We start from the raw sequence: 25303 nt of genomic DNA, 5'->3' as shown, positions 1-25303 counted from the left end.
TAAAATCAGTCAGTAGAAGATTACCTTTGTGTCATGTGGCTCAGTCTCAGAACATTGTCTCTGTGCTGTTTGTATTCTGGAATCCAGGACATCTGGGCTATCATCTGTAAATCAGTGTGGACAGAGTCACAAAAGAACAAAAAGTAACTGAAACTGAAATACAGTTCTATTTTAGGAGAGCAGACTTTTTGTTTTTTTGGTATATGATATGCTAGAGCCAAAAGTTATTCTAAACATTTTAAAAATGTTAAGAGACTTGTTGGCTTGCCAAGAAAGGAAGCATGAAACAAAACAAAACAAAACAAAACCAAACCTCCAAGTGTTATCAGGGCATGATAGCCTAACCCTGAGAACCTATGATAGTTTACCCAGAATTCAGGAATGGATGCATGAGTATTGAGAGTTCAGTGACAAGTCTCAGCTATATTTCTAGACCTTGCCTCAAAAACAAAAAAAAACCAAAACAACCACCAAGAAGCTGACAAGAGACCCTGAGTCTAGGGAAGGGCTGGGTGCTTTCAGTCCCAGAGACAATGCAATTTCACTTTCTTGAATAAGTTTCATCCATGAGGCACAGCCTTGAGCAGGAGACCTGGGTTGTGGGAGCAGGTTTGCTTGGGGAAATGAAGTAAACCTCTCAGAACTTTACCTTCTATTCACTACATACTATGAAGATAAACTGGAGCTATAAATAAAAGTACCATGCATTGTATCTGAATATAAAATATGAACTCAATTTACTACCACAAACTAACTACATGTATCTAATTAAAAAAAAAGAGAAAATATGTATTCTTTGCATATATTCCTTCACTTGTATTTAATACATTTCTACTTTGTGTCAGGCAATGTCTGTCATGGCAGCCACTGGCAACATGTGTTTCAGTATTCCTCTGTTGCCCAGCTAGGCCTGGACCTTATGCCCTGCTGCTCAGTCTCTTGAAAAGCTGGGATTTCCAGGTCCGTGGGATCAGGCTCAGCATTAAGACAGAAAACTTCATGGTGCTGTGTCATTATGTATTCAAATTTATTACTATGGCCTATACTATCTAATATACTGAAAAAAATATTAAAACAACTCAGTCTTTCATCCACATTAACCATATCCAAATGCTCAACAGCCTCTAGTAGCCAGTCACAATGCTACATGTCCACTCTTGTAGAAGTTCTATCATGTGGCTGTTCTAGGCCATGATATCAACAGGATGAGGCAGAGGCATTGTCACATGTGCCTTGGCTACAGTGCCTCACTCACTGCCCATAACAGAATCACAGCTTACACTGCCATCAGGCATTTGGCAGGGGTCCACATGTTGGGTTTTCTGCAGGCAATAGTTTCATTTCTGGATCCAAGGCTGAAAAGATCCTGTTGATGCCTCCAATTAGCCTCAAATGTTATGAAGTAATAAACAGTTACTATCTTCATGAATTATTTTCTTGCCCCACATTATTAGGTATGCATGTAACTTTTCCAACATCTAAAACAGAAGCACATATGAATACCTAGTTCTTCTTCTTCTGAGGAGTAATCCTGCTTTCTGTTTCTTTTAGATATATGCCTTTCTTCCTCTTCAACCTGGAATTAACAATGACCATGTTATAGGCTGCAGGATCTGGATCCAGTCAGTTAAAGTAACGGCGTACAGCAATAGCTTCTATCACTTACAGTAAGTAGATACATTAATAATAACACAAAGGACAACTGTACTTGAAACTGGTACCTCGGCTTAGACTGTCATTAGAGCTAGTTAATTTAATTAGTATTTAAGCAGCACAAATTGGTCTTGAAGAGCTTAGAAAACAGCAGGAACAACAGAGTTGGATGGGTAGAGAAGTACAGGTGGAGGGAGAAAACTGGGAGAGAGCAAATACGACCAAACCACACATGAAACTTTCAGATAACCAATCAAAATCCAAAAAAAAAAACAAAACAAAACAAAACAAACAAACAAACAAAAAAAAACCCAAACCAACAAGAAAACCTTTCTACCACCCTTCTTCCTGTAGGTGAAAACCCTACACAGAACACATGAGTGAACTAGGGAACATACCTCTTCAGGATCTGCTTCAGCACTGCAACCGCTTAGAGCTTCCGTGCTGTCTTTTCTACCACAGCTTATTTCTGAAATGGTAAATACAACGACAAAAGCCATATTTAAAAAACCATATTAAATCTTTGAAGTAAACCACGCAGATGTTTGTGCACGTAGTTAAGGGAAAATGTGTACTCATCCCTTTGAGTAGCAGCTATGCGCTGGGCACTGTGAACAACAGTTCAGATCATTTATGATGGATTCTTAGAACAGTGCTGATAGGGAAGTCCCACTGTCTGTCACTGTTATGTGAATTAAGATCAGTGCTACAAAACTCAATTTTACACAGCAGAGTTCAAGACCTTCTTCCTTCAGCTTTGTAGCCAAACAGTCTTAGGTGTCCAGGGAATCCCCATGACGTACTGCACCACAGCCATCAGATCAGCAAGCATCACAGCCTAATGAGGTCAGGCACAATGCGAGTGCGAAGTGACAAGTATGCCACCTGAAGATAAGCTAGCATTCAGCATGCAGACGATATGCTCGTAACCAAGATAAGCTAGCATTCAGCATGCAGATGATGTGCTTGTAACCAAGCAAATCTGGAGACACAGAACACTGCTCATGTTTTTGAGGAACAGGGACATGCAAAATAGTACTCTATAATTCGAAAAAGTTGTAAAAAGGTTGCAATATTCACACATAACAAAGAGAGAATAACTGTGCCGTATTATACAATGTAATACTAACTGGCATTACAATGGAGTAACTGGACTATAAAATAAAGAGGACAGAACCTCAGAACATATTGCATAATAGGCAACTACTGTAGAAATGGTTTGTAAAATGTGGTCACCATTCACCTAAACAAGGCAACATATGCTACATACGCCTAGGTTACAGAATAGTGGTTCCTTTTGGATGAGGTGAAAGAGAAAGAGACTGTGATAAGGTAGCCCTGTCATGGGGACTCACTACATTTGTAACATTTTAACAAATGAGTGAAACGAATATGCTGAGTTTGAAGGTATGATGAATGAGGTGATGGGCACACACGTGTCTATCAATCATTGGCACTGTTTTGCTATTGTCTAAAATATGATGTCATATATTAGAACTGAGTATATGATATATAATCTTTTTCAAACTTGACTTCATTATCAACTAAATTAGCAGAAACCAACGAAACTTCACATACTGGATGAGAACAGAATTCTTTTTTTGGAGCTCGTGACCTTCAGAGGTGATGCGCATCAAGGGCTGACTCCTACGAATGTGACAGCCTGATCTCGTATCTCACTGAGCCTGTGAAGCTAACATATCTCTACCATACAAATCACATGAGACTGCAGTTTGGGCCAACATCGGACTGAACCCACTGTGAGGCTGCTGCTGGCAAAGTCCCTGTAGTTAGGGAAGGTCAAATACCACTTAGCTGTATAGCCAAAGTACTCAATCTCGGTCAGCTATTTCCCTAACTCCAAATGCAATGGTTAATGTTCATTTGATTGAATTACATAAACTACATAAGAACATCTGTGAAGTAAGAGGAATACAGTACATGAAGACTCTCAAGAAATAGTAAATATAATGAACACTAAAGTTACAATGGTAGGATTCATTAACTTACCTTCTTTGTTTCGAGAGTCATAGTGAATTTCTTCATTAATTCTTGATTCTGAATTTTCAACCTAAATACACAATAAAAGGGTGGTTTCTGGATAGTCTCACTTAAACTTAAAGGCAGGTAAAAGGCATGTGTGCACTTGGCTGTTTGCAACAATGCTGTCAGGACTAGGGGGCATGTTCTCTTCACTTGACCCAGAAGCTGAAGGGTACAGAGAGCCTGCATTGTGAAAAAAATTCTAACCTATTAAGTTATCATGATTCAGTGTTTATTCTCCTTGTCTTTAAAATGATTTTGGAAAAAGCAAATTAAGAAAAAAGCTCATGTTTGAGAGTTCTCTTTCACTCAAAGAACTCTTACAAGTTCTCTTTATAAAAACTCGAGCTTGGTGTAGCCCACACACCTGCAATCCTACCACTGGGGAGGCTGAGGCAGAATGACTGCTGTAAGGCTAAGGTCAGATGGTCTACATATGAAGCAACAGCTTATATAGCAAGACTCTGTTTCAAGAAGTTAGAACCCCCCCCCCCAAAAAAAAAACCCCAATAAAACTCTTACATATTTTTGTCAGAAAATTATCTATTTGGCAACCATACTTTAAACTATAAAGTCTTCTGTCCTACAACATTTTACATTCCTCATGACCGTTGGAGGTTGTACTCCACTGGGGACTTGCAGTAATGGGGTGGCATACTTGGTCTGGTGGAGTGGGTTTCAACTTAGAGGGCAAAAGTGCACTACTTCTCTTTCTTTTCAGCGTACTCTGTGAATGTCTAGGCACAGAACTGGGTGGTTCAATAAATTGAGCTAAGGACCCTGACCCTACAGTGCCTGGCAGTAGGAGAGCTCTCCCATTTCTTCCAGGAGACAGGAAAGCATGGCTAATGTAGATCTGTGAGCATTTCATAAAAATGTTCACTCCTGGTGTTAAGTTCCCTATAGATACACTGAGGCAACACAGAAACAAAACTTTCAAGGACTCAAAGCAATTATGAAAACCATACCTGGGGAAAAATGTTTATAGTAATCCCAGTTCAGTTTATTCAGACAAGTCTTCTAACATGAAGTCTAACTCTCAAATTATTTTGTCTACATCAACATTAAAATCTAAGATATTACAATTGAATTTGCAATTCTATTACAATAAAAACCGAAAGCTCAGAGTTCTTTGTTAGGGCGTGAAGGTGACTGTGGAAAAGGTCAAGTAAAAGCTGCTGAACTTGAGTGGAGAGAATGGTTCCACACCGCCTCCTGTACACAACTCCCCATACACTAGTTACTTTTTCTCTACTCATCTTTAAATGGGGGGAGAAAAAACCCACCATCAAAAGCCAAGCTATTACAACTACTTACATTTAGTGACTCACTCATCAACAAAGCTTCCACCTGTAGTTCAGCTGTGCAAAAACATGAGACAGAAGGAAACAACACTGTTTGAAATGTAGAACAACACATTTAAAGCTTTCCAGAGCAGAGGAGTTGAACAAGACAATCTCAAGTGACCTCTATTTTTGTGAATCGTAAAACTCTGACCAATCATTTTTTACAACCTGTGTTCTGCGTATTACCAGAAAAACAGCTTGGATTTTTACAATAATGTCTGCAGCCCATTAAGTCACTGCAGTGATTTAACCATTTCAATGATCTGTAGCTAAGGAAAAGGTGGGAGATCTTAAATGTTATCTGCTAAGCTGCAGTTAACACTGGCTCACTTAAAAATAATGCCAACAGATGAAAGGTTAGATCCTTTCCCCTCACAGCAATGGTCTGTTTATATTCTTTGGAACTTGAAGTAACAAGCCTACTGTTTCTCCTCAACAATGACAGAATATACATTTTTCTTTTAAACAGCCTCCTTCTATGTAAATAGATCTCTTATTGAATTGTACCTAAACACAGTAAAACAGTCTAAAAGTAGATATGGGAACCAAAGACTGAGAACGCACAAACATCTCCTTGACAGTGAACATTATACAGTATTTAAAGACCCATACTCATTTAACCAATGGATTCATATTTTGGATTATTTAACTCTGGAATGAGTGACTTGGCATCTTTGTGTAGTCTTAAGGACTGTGAATTTCTGTGTAGAAGGCTCCTGAGGTCATTTCAGATGTGTTTGTCCAGAAAGGTCCTCAGTTATGCCCCTTCTGCCAACATTCCAGGTAGCAGTCATAATTTGGATTTATATGTAGTATTCTTTGAATCTGAATGATCTGCTTTTCCTGCACCTTACTCATGGCATATATGTTGCTTCTCATAGCACCTAGTATAATGTTTTGTTGGAGAAATAATTTAGAAGTGCTATCTACAGTAGATATTATGACTGCCATCCTAGCATCTTCTGCAGGAACCCCGACTCTGGTATGCAACACTATTCAATACCAGAAATAGAGCATTTGGTTTAATACACTCCTCAGGCTTCTGAACAAGTTACAAATGTACAAAGGCATTTTTCTCAAGGTTATGCTTGAGGAATCGGATCTATAGGAGGATGAGTGGAGGAGCTGAGATCCAGGTTTTACTGGCTGTGTCTGCATCAGATGCTCCTTGATCATGCCTTGCGGCATCTCATCTCTGGGAGCTACATATTTCCTTTCAGGTAGTCTTTGGAGGGTTTCATGTTGTTGGCTGTACCACTTCTTGTATGATATTTAACATTGGAGAAAGGGGGTGAGGGGGACAGGGAGCAAGGGAGAGAGGAAAGAGTTAAAACCTCAAAAGTTTCTAGTAACTTCTCCCACTACAGGCCTGAAGATTGAACTTAGGGCCTTCTATATGATATGGCACAATTGACCATTGAGCTATACTCTGACAGAGCAGTCCTTTTCTTCTTAATGTATGGCTGAGAAGAAAATAATTTTCTATTGTTATACTTTTTCTCATTCTTATTTCCTTATCCTAATGGTTCTTAGACAGGTGGAGCCCGAAGGAGTTCCTCCTTTCTGCTTCCACCTCCTCGGATGCTCTTTTCATTCTTTTATTTTCTTCCTTTCTTTTTAAAAATCATAATATAAGAACAAAGTATGGCATAGATGTATAGTGAATTTTGTCTGGAGATTTTTTTGTTGGCGGTGGTGTTGGTGACTGAAACCAAGAGCTTCCCACATGCTAGGCAAGTGCCATACTTACTACTGAATTGAATTATACTTTCAGCCGCTATTGGAGTTTGGGACCCTTTTAGTTAACTGCAAACGTGGCAGATGCAGGGTCAATTGAAAACTCCCTACCACAGTCATGAACTCATAAGGGAGATAACATTTTAGTAGTCTTAATGTATGTCTTAGTTATGTTCTCCTTTTTGTGGTGAAGCGTGCTGACAGAAGGAAGAGACTTTACTCTGGCTTACAATTCCAGAGGTGCACAGTCCACTGTGGCAGGGAAGGCACGCTGGCAGAACACAAAGCGGCTGGGCACACTGCTTCCAGTCAGGAAGCAGAGAATGAACAACAGCTAGGCTATCTAAACCCTTTCCTCCAGTGAGGCTCCGCCTCCTACAGGCTCTCTAACCTTTCCAAACAGCACTACTATCTGCTCAAGTTTGTAAGTCTGTGGAGACATTCTACATTCAAACTCATCAAACTGACAATATTTTGACCCTGGAGTTCTTCATAACTGTCTTGAAACTAAAACATTTGAAAGCTATTGCCCTAATCCTTTCTAATTCCGAGACTTCTCTTTAAAGTTTTATGGTTGACAATAGAGAATGCTGTAGATTGAAAAAGGTAAGGCAAGCTAAGAGTGGTTCCATACTGTTACTAGGGCCGAAGCCAGCATGCGAGGGCTTAGGGCACATGACCGGTTGTTGCAAACAGGCTGCAGGAGCCCTGGGAGGGCAGCAAGGGCATGAAGAAGCACATAGGGAATGAAGCACCTAGACAGTTTTCCTTCTACCATGACTATTTGGAGATGTCAGATTTAAACAATAACCCTATGTAAAACAGGAGGGGAAAGGGGGTATGTACAAAATGAAAGAATACGGGGCTCAAGGGAGAGCGTTCAGCAGTTATGAGGGTGTGCTGCTCTTGCAGAAGATCAAAGTTCAGCTCCCAGTGCACACACAAAGTGACTCACAACTGCTTCTAACTCCAGATGCAGGACATCTGACAGCTCTGGCTTCACAGGTCACCTGCAAATGCTCATGTGCATACCCACCCGCCCACTCAAATAAACAAAATTTTAAATAAATCTTTAACAACAACAAAAAAAAAAATAGAAAAATGTATTTTCTCTGAACTATTTTAAAAAGTAAGAGGCAAATTCATAGTCTGTCAGTGTTTTCTCTAAACTATCAACCACCTTTAAGCTGCAATGAAAGATAAAATTCAATGCAGAGACAGACAGTGTGAACAACAGACAGTGTGAATGACTGCTAGAGGCAGCCTACCTGCCCCACTCGGCCTTCCAACACACGGGTTCTCGGGTGCTGCTACAACTCCATGATTTGTATCTTCCTCTGAACTCACAGATATCTATGAAAATCCAAAGCACCACAAAAATAAGCGAGATGAGCCTAGCTGTCAACTGTGGCTAATTAAAGACCTCCTCCCTCAGCATCCAGAAGGAATTTAAAAATGTTTCCCATGAACTGAAGAATGAACATGTCAACATTTAAAAACAAAACAGGAAAAATCAGTCCGACCTCATATTCCACCCAGCAATGCTTCTCTTACTGCAGAAGGTTGAAACTCTCTAGCTTAGCACAAGACGTGTGCTCCTCCCTGATTAGGCCACTCCTTAGCCAGAATGCAGTTTTACAGTGGGAGCTTGGAGCACCACAACAGCTTTCATCCTTTCTCTTTCTGCCTAGGTTTTCTCTTCTTTCAATACACTTCAACTCTACTTTAGGATTCTGCACCAATGTCATTTTGCAAACTCTCCTTGCTGCCTGTTTAATGCTCTCTTGGGGTAAGCTCCCTTTGCATTGTTAGTAACCCCCTTTCACTGCCAGCTCCTCACACTGTTGGCAGTACTGAGGAATCAGTCTAGAAACAGGAAACAAGAGTCTAAATTGTGTATAGTACAGATCTGTCGAAATTAACAACAATTTTATTCAAACCATAAAACCATGGAAAAGTTAAGCAGAGCTATGACAAGACCCAATTTCTATGTTTAAAGACACTGGGCATGGTAACATAAACCATAGGAAGGGTGATAGCACAAGTCCAGGTCCAATGGGAAGCCACAAACATCACTGAGGCGTGGGTGGTAGCTATGGGAACAGAAAGTCATGGACTCATGTTTTGTTGACAGCAAATTAAACATGGGTGACAGAGAAACTGAAGGAGGCTCCATGTCTGTCTTGAGGAGATGGAATTGACAACAGTATTTTTTACTAAAATTCCTAAGTTCTTAGCTTTTCACCCCATACAGTGAAAACACCACGTGTCTGGTCTTACCTCAGTTGTTAAGTTGGCCGACAGTTCCGATCCTTCTATACCCTTTGGTGGTAACTCTTCATTGCCTAATGAAACTCAAAGAATTAACATAATTTAAAAAAATTGAATGCAAAAATACATCTCACACAGAAAAGAAATGGCATGTTATCTGGTAGTCAGAGCCACCTGGGCCCGCTGACTTACTTCACTGTGAGCAAAAATGCAGCAAAAAGAAGTACACTGTGGGGGGAAGGGGTTGGAAAAAGGCAGTGGCCATTTGCTCATCTGTGGGGAATGGAATTCCTTCGTGTTTGCATAAAAAGGTAAGCTGCCCAGAAAAGGAGATAAAATATATTATTTGTGGATTTATCTTTCTTCCTAGTATCATTCTATAGTCAGTTCCATTAAATGTCTCTAAAAATATATAAGCAACATTCTGAACCTTGAGATTTATAAATACCTGACCAAAAAGGTGATGTACGGTAGACTCACTTTGCTTTCTGACACAGTGAAACTGAACACAGAATTAAAACCTGCCAAGCAGATGCAGAGACAATGGGATCTTGTCAGGTAGCAATTTTACCACTTTGTAGCTGTGGCTTATTTCCCTCACCTGTCTTATACAGAAGCTGATAAAGAAAAGCAAGAGCCTTCATTTCCTCAAGATCCTGTGGTTTTTCTTGTTAAAAGGCCTCTATTTGCTCTTCAGGGGACAGAGTAATAAATGAATGTAATATAACTGATTCACATAAATCATTGGAGTATTCGATTCATTCTAGGCTAAGTGTAATAATGGTAAAAGTTATTCATTTCAACCTTTAGAATACTTTTCTTCCTAATTTTTTGCTTTAAAGTATTTATTTATATCTATGTACATTGTTCTGCCTGCATATACATCTCTGCAAGGATGTCAGATCCTCTGGAACTGGAGTTAGTGGCGACCTGCCTGTGGGTACACACACACACACCCACCCACCCACCCCTAAACATGACCTGCTCAGTATGTATTATGTGTATTTTCTGGGCTATTTAGTGCTAGACAACCAATTGGTGTGTTTTTCCATGGAGAAGACTCCTTAGGGCATTTGTTAATGCTGTTTAACATTATTAGCCGCAGCTTTCTGAAGTAAAGTTGGTTCCTCTTTAAATGTTAAGGATGCCATAGTTTATAAAGCTAAAATGGAGACGAATCAAAGTCTACTGGCTCCTTCAATTCTAAGTCAGAAACTGAGTTTGTAGAATATGCTGTTCTTCACTTCACCCTAAACTCTTGTCGTATTTGAATCACTGTGGCAGAATTCATAGCTGTCTTCCCCCCATTGATTATCTGCACCCCTAGCCTAGTATAGTAGTAACTGTACACACCACCCGAAACCAGACAGTGTAATAACTGCACTACACCTCTGAAAGACAGTACTGATTTCCACAAGAACAGGACATTTGAAGAAGGAGCATCTGTCTCCCCTGCCCCTTCCAAATGCTCTAAACTGGAAATTAATGCATCTTACTTGAATCGCCAACTCAGTTCACAAAAATAGGAGCTAGAAATGTCCGTAGCTCAGCTGTACAGTATGTGAGAGGTTTGGGTTCAATCCTCAACTAACCAACTTAAGTACAGACAATTAAATCTGAAGATGGACGGATGAAGCTCAGAAACCAACATGTTTAAGTGCCTGCCCTTAGCCTCCTGCCTCTTCTCTACTGACCCAGGAGCAATGGGTCTAGTTTTAATGTTTAAGACACAGGATTTGCTCTCAAGTCACCTGTTAGAATAAACAATTATAAATGGACTCTCACCTATGCCACACCCATTATCCTCAGGAGGAATAGTGACATCAAGGTTTCCTTCCCTGTGGTATGACTGCCTTGCACCAGCAACATGTCCCATTTTCTCAGCAGACCCTTCACTAGTCCATGTGCCACTGTGGTCACTTTTTGCAGGCAGGCCCCCCTCCCGTTTTGGAGCAGATGGAGCTACACGGCAGACAGATGGAAGGACTGCTGTGTGGGAAGAAGGCATTTTTGACTCTTGACCTGTAATACATTTGGTGGTAGCTTTCAAGTTGTTCTCAGGTTCCTGCTGGTCAGAAGGACACTCCGATGCAGCATCTGTGATGGGCAGCATGTTATCAGTTTTAGCACCAGTATTTACTGCTGCCAGACAGTGAATACTGCCAGAGGAGTCCTCAGCAGACTTCTGTTCTGGTCGTCTCAGACAGTTTGTCTCAGACAGTGAGTTTGCATTCCTCTCTGAGTCCTTTCTCACTATACCACTGGCTGTGCTACTGTCCCCTGCGGCCTCTGCCTCTACACTTTTGCTCTCCCTCTGAACACAGCTCAGCAATGTATTCCTTTCTTTGGCATTGAGGTCTTGACCAGGGCAGTCCATGCCATGACTTTTTTCCTCTCCTAAGCACAAAGCAGTGCCTGGCTGGCTTTGTCCTGCTGAGGGTTCACAGACTGGCAGTCTGTCATGCTCCCCCCTGGTGCTTACTGCCATTAAAGGCCCTACTCCTTTGCCCGTCGTGAATGGCCCAGGGCACTTACAATTACTCTCAGTCATGAGGCTGGGCATGGGTAGTTCACACTTACTTTGCTTTGTAACTAAACGTCCACCATTTCCTCTTGGGTTGTGTGTAGAGGCCTGCTGACTCTCTTCATGTCTGCTTAGGCTAGTGCATGTCAGCACACACTCTGCTGTGCTGGTGGAAATAATGGCAGCATCACTCAAATCTTCCCCTCTCACAGTGCTGGCCTGGTCTTCATCTGTAGGGATAGTACCAACCATGACTGCTTCACGTCCTTCAGAGGTGCTTGTAGAAATCATGGCAGTGTCACCTGTCTCCTCTACTGGTACAACTGAGGGACAGACGGACTCCTGAGGGACAGCACTGGACACAGAGCCTTCACAGTCTTCCACTGAACTTGTTGAGATGACTGCATTCCCGTCAGATGGTGCATTTCTACTTACACCAGAGGCAGAGGCTTCACACTCTTCTGCTATGCTGGTTGAAATGAGAGCACATTCATCCTTCTCTTCCTTGCTGGTTGAAGCGAGAGGACTTTCAGCTTCAGTGGGAGCACTGGGCATAGGTATCTCAAAGTCCTCAGTGCTTACCAAGGCTGGACCTGTAGTACTTTCCTCAACTGCTGCAACTGGCTGCTGCCTTTCAGCACATGTGATGGTAACAGCACTAGAAATGGGAACTTCAAATTCTTCCCCTATGCTCGTGGAAATCATGGCACACTCGTCCTTTTCTTCACTTCTGCTAGCAGTGAGCTGGCTCTTCTCATCTGAAATTGCGCTGGGCATAGGAGCCTCAAATCCTTCCATGTGTACTCTAGCATCATTCCTATTTTCTTCAGTGCTCAGAGTACACGAATGCCCTCCTCTCACATCTATAACCGCACTTATCGGAGGGGTGCAATCATTTGTGCTGGTAGGAATCACCAAGCCATTGCCCTGACTTTTACTCCCAGCTAAGCTGTCCTTGTTGGAAACATCACAACTGGCTGTAGAAGCCATAAGGCCATCACACTCTTCATTTTCCCTGGGTGACATGTGGCCAACTTCATATTCTGGAACTGCACCAGACAGAAGAACATCATCACTGCCCCTCACCAAGCCAGTGGAAATAGTTGTATCTTCTACTGTTTCTTTCCTGGTAAGCTGACTATCACTGTGGTGAGAAGTTGCACTAGCCATAGGATTCTCACTACTCTCTAGAACTGGCGGCCTGTCACTGTTTCCTGCAAAGGCACTGGTTACACTGCTTTCCACAATCCCTTTGGCACTGGAGCAGATGTCAGTGTCTTTGATTTCCTTCTCAGCACCACTCATACTATCAACATTACTATCATTTGTATTCATAGCTGCTGCCCCAGCCTCAGCATCCACGTGGTCCATAGTAGGGCCAATCGGACCACCCCCCTCTCCACTCTCACAAACCAACATTCCTTCACTTTCTTCTATCCCTGTGCATGCTGAAGCATGTCCAGTTTCATTTCCTCTTCCAGTACTAGTCACAACACCTTCGTCCTCCTCATCTTCTTCTTTTGCACCTGTGCTGGTCACAATGCCTTCATCATCACAGGGACCAGTAGCCACCAAAGGTGTATTAGTCATGTCTTTGGCTTCTGTGCTGTCCATGGCACTCTCTGCATTTTCTTCTGTCTCAGAGCTAATGGCACACCCTTCTGTGCTGTCTTCTGAGCCTGTGCAATTTGCTGATGCTTCCCCATCCTCTTCAGTAATGCCTGTGCTGGTGACCGCACTCTCACCTTCTGTACCATCAGTTCCAGAACCATCTCCTTGGTTAGCACTTGCCTCTAGGGATTTATCATCATTTTCCTGGACCACATCTGCACCTGTAACCACACGCTGTTCCTGGGTTCCTGCTCCCGTTACCAAGCAGAACACAAAGTTATCATTTCTTCCTTTGGCTCCGGTACATGTCACAGTGCCTTCTGTTTCTTTTTTAGGACCAACTTGTATCCTATTTTCTTGGGACCCATCAACATCTTCACTGCTCACAGATCCTGCTCTTATTTCTGTTCCAGCACTTGTAACGGCTCCATCACTTTCAACTTCACCAACAAAAGTAGCGGTCCCCTCGACTGCACATGAAGAACCACCACACTTTTCCTCAGAGCCTGCACTGGTTACTGCATCATCTTTCTCCTCTGTTGTAATACTGTTCACATTGGTTTCAGCTTGAACTGTATGAGCAGTCAAGGGACCTGCTACTCTGTCTTCTGACTCAGCCACAGTACATTCTCCACTTTCTCCTTCCTTGGAGCTTGTAAGCAAAATCTCACTTTCAGCAAATCCTTCTGTGACAACACCTTTTCCCTCTTCAGCTGCAGCAAAAACAGTACATTCACTGGCTTCTGCCCCAACCTGGAGGGGATTGTTTCTAGGGCATGCACCCATAATGAATCCTTCATCTGCCTCAATACTGGTGCAAGGTAAGGCCACCCCCTTCCCTCCTGTTTCTGATGAGGTGGTAGTGGCATCTCCAGCCTTGATTGTGTTTAACATGATGCCTTTGTCCGTCCCTTCAGTACTAGTAGCAATAAAGGATTTGTCTCGTCTACCAGATCCAGCTGCCCCCCTCTCCATTTTCCCATGCCTTTGCTGTGGCACAGGGGCAGAATCACGCCTAGCACTGGTGTCTACTTCACTGTTTTCAGTCTTCCTTTCAATATCCGTTGGTATTTTTTTACTCTCATCTGGATCTTTATTATGCTTACGTCTGATTGTTTCAGCCTCCTTTCTTGTAGTCAGGTCTACGACATGCTCGCCTGCTGCACTGTCTTGCTTTACATCAGGATCTACATTCAGATCACTCTCTTTCTTGGCTGTGCCCATCAGGCTCCTTTGTTTGCTAATGCTCTTATTTTCCCCAATCACGCCACTTGGCTTGCCAGCAAGAGCTATGCCTACTTTGCCTTCTTTACTGCATAGCAACATGGCCTGGCTATCTTCAGAAAGGTGCCTTTTGCCACTGCCATTTGCTTTTGCTAGTATATCTACCGTGAAGCCATCATTACCTTCTTTGCTGCCATTTGTCTTAAGGATTTCTGACTTCTTAACAGCCAAATTTTGGTTAGGAATATCAGAATGATTTACAAGGGAGGTACTGGCTTTGCCACCTTCTGAAATGGCTTCTCTGTCAACTACAGTAATTGTACTTGAATCATGAGATTCTTTCTGAGGAACAACACTCACAGAGCCTAAGGATGACAAGAGGTCTGAGTCTGTAGAGAATTCAAGAGAAGCATTTCTGTGAGTGCCACATTCTTCAGTGGTTTTGGACACGCCTTTCAAATTCTTCTGTCCCTTCTCATTTTCTGATAGGGCCCTAGAAAGCACTTTCCGACTCCCTTCAGAGTCTACACTTATTTCCTGGGCTCCTCTCTGAGCGGGCTCCCTCTCCCTAGGAGTTGCTTTTGATGCAGTACTTTGGCTATGCACTTTCTTGGTCAAGGTGCTTTTATGGTCAGCATGCTTTTCAGAATTGCTCGTTATTGTTAGCCCACGCCCTGATTTACAGGTCACAGCTGCTGCTGGTTTTGAATCGACCATAGAAGTTCTTAACTCATCCTTTAAAACTCCAGCAGCGGCTTTATGTTTTGTAACATTTTCAAAGTCAGTGTCTTGCTGAGAACTATTACTACTGATGTCCTCGGTTTTAGAAAGTTCAGACACATTTTCAACAGCTGCCTCAGAATCAATTTCCATTGGCTCTTGTTCAGGGATCAATGCGGTCTCTGTGCTTTTTTTGGGTCTCTGCAGAGAGGAAGTACTGGCAGTGCCTGACAAGTTCGCTGCTAACTTATCCTCCTTGGCCATTTCCTGTGACGTGCTTCCTCTTCGGTTTTCACACAGCCTTCTACTTAGTTTTTTTTCTGTGACTGGGCCATTCCCTCTGCCCTTTTCATGGCTGCTGTCAACCTCTTTACCATTCTTGTCGTCTGGCTTATTTTCTTCTTTCCTTTTCACGTCTTTATTACTGTGCTTTAGGCTTCTGCTTCTGTGACCATCTGAGACCCTCCGCTCAAGTTTGGAGGAGGTTGAGTCTTTATCCGTCTTATGCTTCTCCTTAACTGATGCTACCTTAGCTCTGTGCCCAGAGTCCTTTTGTGAACTATGTGCTGAAGGCACAGCACTCTCTAATGCAGGTTCAGCGACAGCTTCTTCACAAGTTCTGTCTTCAAGTTTGGACTTGCGCTGCCGTTCTGTGTCGTTGTCCTCTGTGTTCTTCTCCTTATCAGGCTTTGGAGTTGTCACCTGTTTTGTGACACCTTCCTGTGATTCTGTTTCAGCAACTTTTATTTGTTTGCCTTGACTTTTTGATTTAGACTTTAACACAAGCTTCTCTTCCAACAAACTCTTTGTCCGTCGCCTCTCCTTATGAAGAAGCTCTTCTGGCTTTGAGCTGCTGTCAGCATTAGTGGAGTCTGTCTCATACTTGTCTTCAGAACAGCTCTCACTTCTTTTCTGCAAGGTTACACTGTGTTGCTTGGAGCTTAGAACATCTTTCTGAAGTTTAGAGTCACTTGACCTTCTTGATTTGTGTTCTGCCTTGGTTTTTTCAGATGACAGGTGCTTGTCCTTTTTGTTATCTTTACGTGCATGCTCATCTGTTTTTATAGTGTATTCAGACACCGGCTTCCCATCTCTACCCAACACCGACAATTTCCTTTCATTCCTGTGTTTACGCTTACGCTCAGTTTTATCATCTGAAGAAAGCTTGGTTTGCTGACTTTGCTTCCGAACACTTTCCTCTGCTTCACTCTTCTCAGAAGAATGAGGTTCAGTCTCGTCACCCACTTTATGGACACTGTCACTTTTGTGTTTGTGTTTTGATGAGGATTTTTCTTCTGATTGAGCTTTCTCTTTCTCAGGTCTCTCCTTAGCAGACTTTGCCTCTTTTTTAGGTAGGCCTTTCCCGTGTGTTTCAGGATCATCTTTCTTTTGATACTTTTCATTTTTAAGGGTGCTTTTCTGCTTCTGAGTTTCTTCCATATTAATTTCTGAGCGATCGGGTTGCTTTTTTCCATCTCTGGAATCTGTTTCTTCCTGAGCTCCTTCTAATACAACAGGTGTGGATGTCCGTCGCTTATATTCTCTCTCTACTTTTGATTCAGTCTTGTTGTCGTCTACTGAATGCAGAGACTCTGAAAGCCTCCTGGCAGGTCTATTTGGTTCACCTTTTCCATGAGTGTGCTTCAGGTCCTTGGAGGAGGCCTTTTCTTTTTCACAGTGCTGTTGGAAAACAAAGGGTACTTAGGAAATACATTTTAGATACAAACTTAACATTTGGGTATAGTTACTATGTGAGCTCTCAAACATGGGAGGCACTTCTGCTCCATGGATGAGGTAGCCCATAGTAAGTATCAGGCACCAAGAAGCTGAAATTCAGTGAAATGTAAGTGTCTAGGTGGTCAGACTCTGCGTCTCACATTCTTCCCAGTTTTAGAGCAATTATTTCATCTAACTGGTTCATACCTTTAGAAAGTCTTCAATACTATAAATGACTATAGCTCACTATGACCCAACAGCCCTTAATAAATGTAAGCTAACTAAGGTACAGCCTAGTGCTCTTTTCAGTATAAAAATATGCATGTTGGGATAGACTTATATTATTTTAAAATTTAGAGACCCAAATCACTTATAGAAATCAGATGGATTTAAACTATTTGTGCAATATTTTATTTACAAAATCCCAAATGTATATAGTAACTGAATAACAGTGTAAGCATACACATGTGACATAAGCACATACATACATGTATGTTTATAAGTTCTGGGGACATACTGGGGAAACATGCACAATACCTGAACTTTCCTCTCCACCCCAGTCTTGGCACTTAATATATTAAGTATGAGACTTCATGAGATAATTTCCACAAAAAGGAAAGTTAAATATTTAAATATATACAGTAACATATCAGGACTATGTCTAAATATGACTCTAGTTTCTGAATAAAGAAATTTACTGGCTTTAACAATTGCTAAGCTATTAGTGTTTCTACCTCAGAAACATAACAGTGAGTTAGCTACAGGATTATGAATATATTCATACAAATAAAGACTTAAATTCAATTAAAGCTAAATCTGCCCCAAGAAAATAACCCAACACAGGGAAAAATGCATTCCCTGAATGTATTTTCACAATTTAAAAGTTGCACATTTTGGACACAACCCTAGTGTCAAATACAAGGTAGTGCTTAAGTAATTGAGAATGTATCCATTCAGTAGATTAATCAATTGTTAAACAATTATGCACATTATGAAGTAACACAAAGTGAGCAAAAGTCTCAAAAAATTTTTTTTGTTGGAATACTTCCCTTCCAAAAAACTCTATATATGTGGAAACCAAGGAGATAAAATAGAGAACCTACTCTGAGTGATTTTTGTTTTTTCTTTTTTCTTATTGACAATTTTGTTATTGCTGTATATAAGAAACAGAGTGAAGAGAGTAAAGGAAGAGAACTTACTCTCTACACAAAACAAAATCATATGCATCAACTCATTACAACAGGAATTTAGGCCGAATGGGAGGCTAAAGATACTGAGCAGAATGGTTTTAAGATATAATATTGAAAAGATCATATTATGCTGTTTTGTTGCAAAGGAATACTGAATGACCCACACCTAACAAAAAGGTTCTGACAAGGGTTTCACTAAGACATACCTCACTTGTTTTGAGGGCTTCCTTGGATTCTTCCTCAGCCTGAGGTTTCTTTTTAGAACTTTCATCAGCATTCCTGAGAGGGGAGTAAATCAAATATGAACTTCCAATCAGAATCTAAGAATCTCACAAGAGAGGTGAAACTCTTTTCTTTACTACTCACTTCATCAGTGGAGGCTGGTTACACTTTAATTTAACCTTATGTTTAGTCATCAGAGAACACAGTCCAAGTATGGCATGAACACCCCTGGTGCTAAAGCAAAACACGCTACACGGACAGTTCTTAATGTGTTGTCCTTCAAACACTGTACCCACTATGCAGACATTTGAATGCCTCACCATCTTTTGAAAATGCAGGGAGATCTTTTTGACTCAAAGCTATATGAATAGGGTTCAATAAACCTGAGAACTGGCTCCCCTCTCTCTGAGTTCTATAAATCCACTTATCTTCAAGTTTATGACTAATTTACATAATTGTAATGATGGGCTGGACAGAGAGCTTAACCACTAAAAGCATCCACTACTCTTCTAGAAGACCTGGGTTCAGGTCCTAGCACCCACATGACAGCTCACAACCGTTTGTAACTCCAGTTCAAGAGTATTCAACACCATCTCCCGGTCTCCACAGGTTTCTGCACATACGTGATACACATAAATGCATGTAGACAAATACACATACACATAAAATAAAATTAGTGAGTTTAAGAAAGGAATTGGAATGGAATAATAAAATTGTAGACTATGGTTCACATTACATCATAGCTATTTTCAAGAGTTTCTCTGTAATTCTTCAATAACTAATAGAAGCAATGAAAATACAGTACTTAAAAAAAAAAAACCAACTTTCAGTGAAGAGGAAATCATGGCGTGATGTTAAAATAGGTGCTGGGAAGACTAGTGAACAGAGGCAACCTCTGTTAGAAGTGGTTACACTGGCCCAGACGTGATGCTTCTACAATTACTTCCAGGAGCCCATAAAGTCAACTCCCTGCAACAGGGGAGAATTGATGTCTATGTATATACACTTTCTAGGACACAATCTAAAGCGTCTGTCATATTTTCATAGATTAAAAATGTACTTTAAAATGCTATAGGTAGTAACACAATGAAAAACGGTAAAACAATAAACTGCAAGGCAAGGCCTTTATAAACACACAGTAACACCTACAGTCAACATGAGACTTTCTTTTCTTTTTTTTTCTGACAGATTGGTTTTTGTTTTTGTTTTTTTTTTTTTTTTTTAATTTTTATTCGTCTGTTGTAGTACAAATCATTCCCATGGGTGCAACAGTTCCTGCTTTTCTATTAAGAATATGGGATATCATTTCAGATGTAAACAAATGGAATGATTAATAATAATAATAATAATAATAATAATAATAATAATAATAATAATAAACGAATGTCAAGGTCAGCAAGATGGCCCATTAAATAAAGCTGCTTCCTGCCAAGACAGGTGGCCTGAGTTCTATCCCCAGATATTCAGAGGAAAATGCTTCCCCTAGAAGCCCTAGGTTGCCAAATAACTACCCAAGTGTCAGATGCTTCTTCTCAAGTTGTTGGTTGGGAAGGAGTCTCAGAGATTCCCAAAACAGTACTAGCTATTATCACTGATCTTGGTTGCAACCACAGGACATGGAGAAATCAAGCTAGTACTATTCTCAAAGCTTCTTCCCTGCTGGGTAAACTTCAAAGTACCAGAAGGTATTAAGCAGGCTCCTGGGGATGGAGGGAGTCATCAACAGTCCACAGAGCTGTGAACCCTGTGAGCTCCAACAACCACCAGCATGGTAAGACATGCTCATAGGTGCAACAGTGGCATGAACATTATGGGTGTCACTAATCATGTTCTGGTTGGATTTAAGGCCTGATCCACAAGAGACATGTGCCCGGTACTGTAAATTTGACTAATTTTCATATTAGTCATACTAATATTAAATACTTATGACATTTAAAATGCATGATTCGAGAGTTCATGGGACCCAGAGGTGGACATACTACTTTTATTTTGCTGAATAGATATAAAATCAAACTGCCCTATAAATTCCTCTCTCTAAAAAAGCTACACACCTTTAATTCCAGCACTGGAGAGGCCATGGCAGAAGGACCAGAGTGAGCTCAAGGCCAGAGTTCTAGGGTTATTTCTACACCTATAGATTAGTACAGTTCTCAGACCTCAACAGAGATGTCTCTTTGTGCAAAAAATGATGGTTAACACAGAAACTCACAATCCATCAAGAAGTGAAAAGGACTTTTTTTTTTTAAATGGGGAGATAGGGTCTCTGTCTATAGCCCTGGCTGTCCTTACTCTCTGTGTAGATCAGGATGGCCTCAAATTCACAGAGATCCCACTGCTCCTGCCTCCCCAGTATTGGGATTATATGCATTCCACACTATGCCCAGCTACTTTTTAAGACAGCCTATGCCCACTTTCAAAGCTGTTCTTCTGCAAACACACCATTAATGTGACACTCAGAATATAACAGGTAAAAATGCACCTTGAATCTTTTCTTCTTCTTTTGCTTAAAGCTACTTTCTTCTCTAAAACTTTCCGTTCTTTAAGGACTTCTTTAATTCTTGGGGCTTTAGGTTCCAAAGTCTTAGTTGACGAGTCTTCTAGGTCCACACTACTTTTGCCTAGAAAGTAAATAAAGAAGCTTTATTTCAGAAGACAGTTCTGTAACAGTGCTCTATTTACTTTTCATTACAGCTTTATAATCAGTATAAAACACAAAATAGCTTCGAAGGAGTCTCCGTTTCTGCTAGGAAAAACAGACGCCAATTTTGTTATATTTACTGTGCCAGATAAAAGTCAACATAAGGGCTGCAATACAGTCTGGGGCAGAGCTTGTGTTTAGCAAGTCTGTGGCCTTGATTTCAATCCCCAGCATCAGAGGAAATAACAAAAGTAAAAGGAAAAAGCAAAGATGATGTGAGCTGCATTATCATCATTGGAAATGCTCATCTGCTTCTATCTGAAATCCATTCCACCATTACTGCAGAATAAATTCTTCCACACTTAGGAACATATCACCTTTTTATGTGCATATGCCACAAGGAATATGAGACTAACTAGAAAATGATGGTGTGTATAAGATACTCTCAAATAACAGTAATATCTGCTATACCTTGGCTCTTCGCTTTGGAAGACTTTGTCTTTTCTGCTTTCTGTTTTCGTTTTTCTTCAAGTTTTTCTCTATTGATTCGTCTTCTTAAAAGTCTCTCTTCTTTTTCTTTAGCCTAAAACCACAATTGCCCGAATATTATCAGGTAAAAGCAAAGACACTCTGAAAGAATGTATGTGAGAAAATAGCTGAGAGTACATCCTTGAGGTATTGATCCGGCTCTGCAAATGAGGGAGGCCTTGGGTTGTAAACCCTAGTACTCAAAGTCGCCCCCACCAACAAAGTTTTAGTTTGTTCTTCTGATGTTTTTACAAATCAATAGAATATGCAAAAGTATGGTTCAGTGGTTAAGAGCACGTGCTGTTCTCACAGATGACCCAGGCTGACTAAGGTTGTTCCCAGCAACCACATGATAGCATACAATCATCACTAAGTCCACTTTTCAGGAAATTTAACACCTTCTAACCTCTGCAGGCATACACATACACACAGGCAAAACATACACACAAATCTTAAAAAAAAAAAGAAAAGAAAAAAAAAGGAAGCAGATATTAACTGTGTGTGCCTAGGTATGGGTATGACTACTCTGTTTTGGAAGCTACCAGCTGATAGAAGGCACAGATAGGAAAACTTAATTATTATATTAGAATGCTATTAATTTGAAGAAGAAAAGGCATTATCTGAAAAAAGGTGATGCTACAACCACAAAAGAGTACTGTTATTTGAGAGAAAAGTCATAGAAACATAAATATCAAGCATAAATGGGTAAGTCTTCAGAACTTCAAGTGACAGGTAAATTCTACAGCCAATCTGACTTGGTGGCTACACTCCTGGGCCTCGACTGTGGCCTTGGGACTTTCTGCTGGCAGAATCTCAACTAGAGAGAATTCACAATCATCTTGTTATTCAAACCATCCCTTTCTGGCTCAGAGCTCAAAGCCAAACTTTCAAAACATCCAACTCAAAATCCTAAGCAGGTGCATAGCTCCTACTCTGAATCCTCTCTAAGAAGTAAGCCTAGAAGGAAAACTGGCTAGCAGTCACACTGCATAGTGCTGTCCTCAACAGTTATTTCTATAAATTCCCTAATCATGACATAAGAAACTTTTTAAATTGTTATGTTCCTTAAACTGTAAGCCATTTAAAAACTAATGAATCTTGTTTGAAAAGCATTCAATAATTGAACACGGTACTTGATAATAGGAAGCATTTTCAAACCTAGAAAATTGGTAGACTGCGTTTCTCTCAATATTATACTAGTTACTCACTGTATGTCTGTGTGGAATGAGTCAGAGGGATATGAGCATTTTCACAATATGAAGCATACATTTTTTCACTTTTGTTTGTAACAATGATATGATAGCACTACTGATATATTTTTTATGCTTCCCATACTACATTTTAAAAAAGTTACACTTGCAGATTTTTAGCTGTGTTCCATCAGCATAAACGCTCTGGGATCAGCACTTTCCAGATCTCCCATGGAAAGTGATGAGGTGTATCACCTTTGTTGTCTATTCTATGTAGTTCCACGCCAAGCTCCCCGAGGGCAAGGCCATGTCTGCTGTGTGCATACTATACCGTGCACAGACTACCATTCAAATTTTGTCAGTCTGTTGTAGCAGGCTAAATCATAGTTGTTCTCAACCTGTGGATTGTGATCTCTTTGAGGGTTGATCAACACTTTCACAGAGGTTGTATATCAGATATTCTGCATATCATATATATATTATAATTCATAATTACAAAATAATATAGCAAAATTACAGTTATGAGGTAGTAAGAAAATAATTTCATAGTGTGGTGGCCACTACAACATGAGGAATGTTTAAAGGACTGCAGCATTAGGAAGGTTTAGAACCACTGCTAAATCAGTCAGGGATCGACTGGACTTACAATGGACTGCCGCCGTTGTTCCACTGTGAGTTCGTCATCAGAATCACTGTAGTACTTTGAGTAGAGATAAGGTTTGTGAACATAGGCATGCCGTACACTTCTGGCTTTTCCATCAGTAGAATCACTAGTTTGAGCTTTTGTTTTATTCTGCTTGTTTTTCTCTTCATCTGGAAAGAAGCCATATAAAAAGTGCTTCTGTCAACAAGCAACAACATGTCATATATGCAGCAAAAGATACTAATATACTTCAAATGTATTTAAAGGTCCAAAGGGGTTGTCTGTATGAGGAAATTCAGAAACTGACAGTTTAAAAAACTACAGTCCACATATATATAGAGGCAGAGCAAGTTAGACATTTGTGTTATAAAAAAAAAAGCATAGAGGAAAGTTGCACAGAGCAGGGCAGAAGCAGGACAGGCTCAGAACTGAAGAGGAGGCACAGAGGCTCCACTCTGCCCCTGGAGAGGTGTGGTTTTGTAGGCTCAACATGGAAGCCAAGAACACACTGGCTGTACTACTGCTAGGCCTTTAGAACTGTGACCTGAATATGACCTGATGGGAAGGAAGCTTCCACTCAGAGGTTGATAGATTGTTTCTGCCAGTCTAAGCTTAAGTCTTCCTTTACCGTCTACTGTTTGATGTAATTCAGGAGGCTACTTAGTTGAAGCTGCTGGAACCTTCCTAACTGTTCCTCTCATTAGTTATTTTAAATAACATAATTTGACAAATAATTAATTCTTGGTCTTGATATAAATGTAACAGTGATAAATGGTTATCACTGTTAAATTGAGGAAATTCACTTGAAACTATACTTTAAAGCATACTTGAAATTTTACTTATTTTTTTAGTTTGTTTAGAGAGAGTCTCACTATTTTCTCTGGCTGTCCTGGAACTCACTGTGAGGACCAGGCTGGTCCCCAATTTACAGATGCCCACTTGCCTCTGCCTCCCAAGTGTTGGGTTCAAAGGTGTACACCACCATACCCATCTCATACCTGAGATCTTAACCCTACTTATGCGTTCAGGGAAAAAGCAGGAGTCAATCACACACACCTTACACTAACACCTCTGCACTGGGAAGGCATTCTTTCCATTTGACACAGCAGAAAGGCAGAAAAAAGGAATGCTTTCATTTCTTATTATTTATTGTTCTTAGTGAACTTCTTATGTTTAGAGCATGTACACATAAAATCTAGCCCCAACCAAGAAAGCACCCCAGCAGACCCCAAAGCATCAGAGGAGTAGAAAAACCACAGGAATCACAGGATGGGGACTAGCCTTTCTACATGAGCTGGGCAGTAAGGACCACCATCATAGCTAGTGTACACTGTTGCCCCTATTCTGAATATGTAACTTTGATTCTTCTGGACATATACATTAAATTTAAAGACATGAAAGGCTAAGAAAAGGATCCGTGAAGCTAAAAGGCTCTACTTCCCCCTCTGAGTTTCTTCCTAGACATCCTATCCAAAACTAGCAGAAAATGTAAAGGATGCTGCCTACTGGTAAGAGTATATCAGGGCAAAGAGCAGCCCCATGTACTGGCTACATGCAGACTCAGCTATGAATTCTGCCCTGGTGCTCAGTGGCTATGTGACTTTGGATAGGACATACTTTAAGACTTTGTTCCCTTTGTTGTGCCTCCTTTCCAGGGCTGCAGGAGTTAAGACAAAGAAAGACATTAGCACAGTCTCTGGACCCTAGTAAGCATGTAGGAAGGGTTGGCTGACAAGCAAACTCTATAATAACGATTTCAACTTTGCCCAGAGAGGTCTGACATTTGCCTTAGGCTTCTGAGAGGTCATCTCCAGGCTCTCATGATGTTGTACTTGACTGATGTGCTTCTGCTTTCCTGGTTCTCTCATGGTCAAAGTCTACTATTGTTAAGATGGAGGAATGGGATCCAGTCCTGCAGCAAGATCTCTTAGGTAGAGGCACAAAGGCAGGCAGGCCATTATGGCTAATCCTCCAGTCCACATAAAAAGTTCAGACCGAAGTTCTGTGTGTTTCCCTGAACACATAGGTAGGCTTAAGATCTCAGGTA

The 25303-nt window shown here is 40.8% G+C and overlaps 1 protein-coding gene across 7 annotated transcripts in view; it reads right to left on the bottom strand.

Moving 5' to 3' along the window:
• The window catches only part of Bod1l1 (biorientation of chromosomes in cell division 1-like 1), a 54783-nt gene that overhangs the window by 15643 nt on the left and 13837 nt on the right, over positions 1-25303 (bottom strand). For 2 of the 7 annotated variants that reach the window (XM_039092813.2, XM_039092815.2), the window contains exons 6-17: positions 23260-23426; positions 21367-21478; positions 20737-20875; positions 18242-18314; positions 10836-16809; positions 9060-9133; positions 8048-8132; positions 5014-5057; positions 3664-3724; positions 2052-2122; positions 1504-1576; positions 25-104 (exon numbers count right to left, since the gene is read on the bottom strand). In XM_039092813.2, coding sequence (XP_038948741.1) covers positions 25-104; positions 1504-1576; positions 2052-2122; positions 3664-3724; positions 5014-5057; positions 8048-8132; positions 9060-9133; positions 10836-16809; positions 18242-18314; positions 20737-20875; positions 21367-21478; positions 23260-23426 — 6953 coding nt within the window. The remainder of the gene's footprint in view (positions 1-24; positions 105-1503; positions 1577-2051; positions 2123-3663; positions 3725-5013; positions 5058-8047; positions 8133-9059; positions 9134-10835; positions 16810-18241; positions 18315-20736; positions 20876-21366; positions 21479-23259; positions 23427-25303) is intronic. The other 5 variants (XM_039092814.2, XM_039092816.2, XM_039092818.2 and 2 more) reach the window with 3 other exon arrangements.

The sequence above is a fragment of the Rattus norvegicus genome, chromosome 14 (genome assembly GCF_036323735.1).
Source record: "Rattus norvegicus strain BN/NHsdMcwi chromosome 14, GRCr8, whole genome shotgun sequence".
Taxonomy (NCBI): domain Eukaryota; kingdom Metazoa; phylum Chordata; class Mammalia; order Rodentia; family Muridae; genus Rattus; species Rattus norvegicus.
This window is presented reverse-complemented; position numbering and strand designations above follow the sequence as displayed.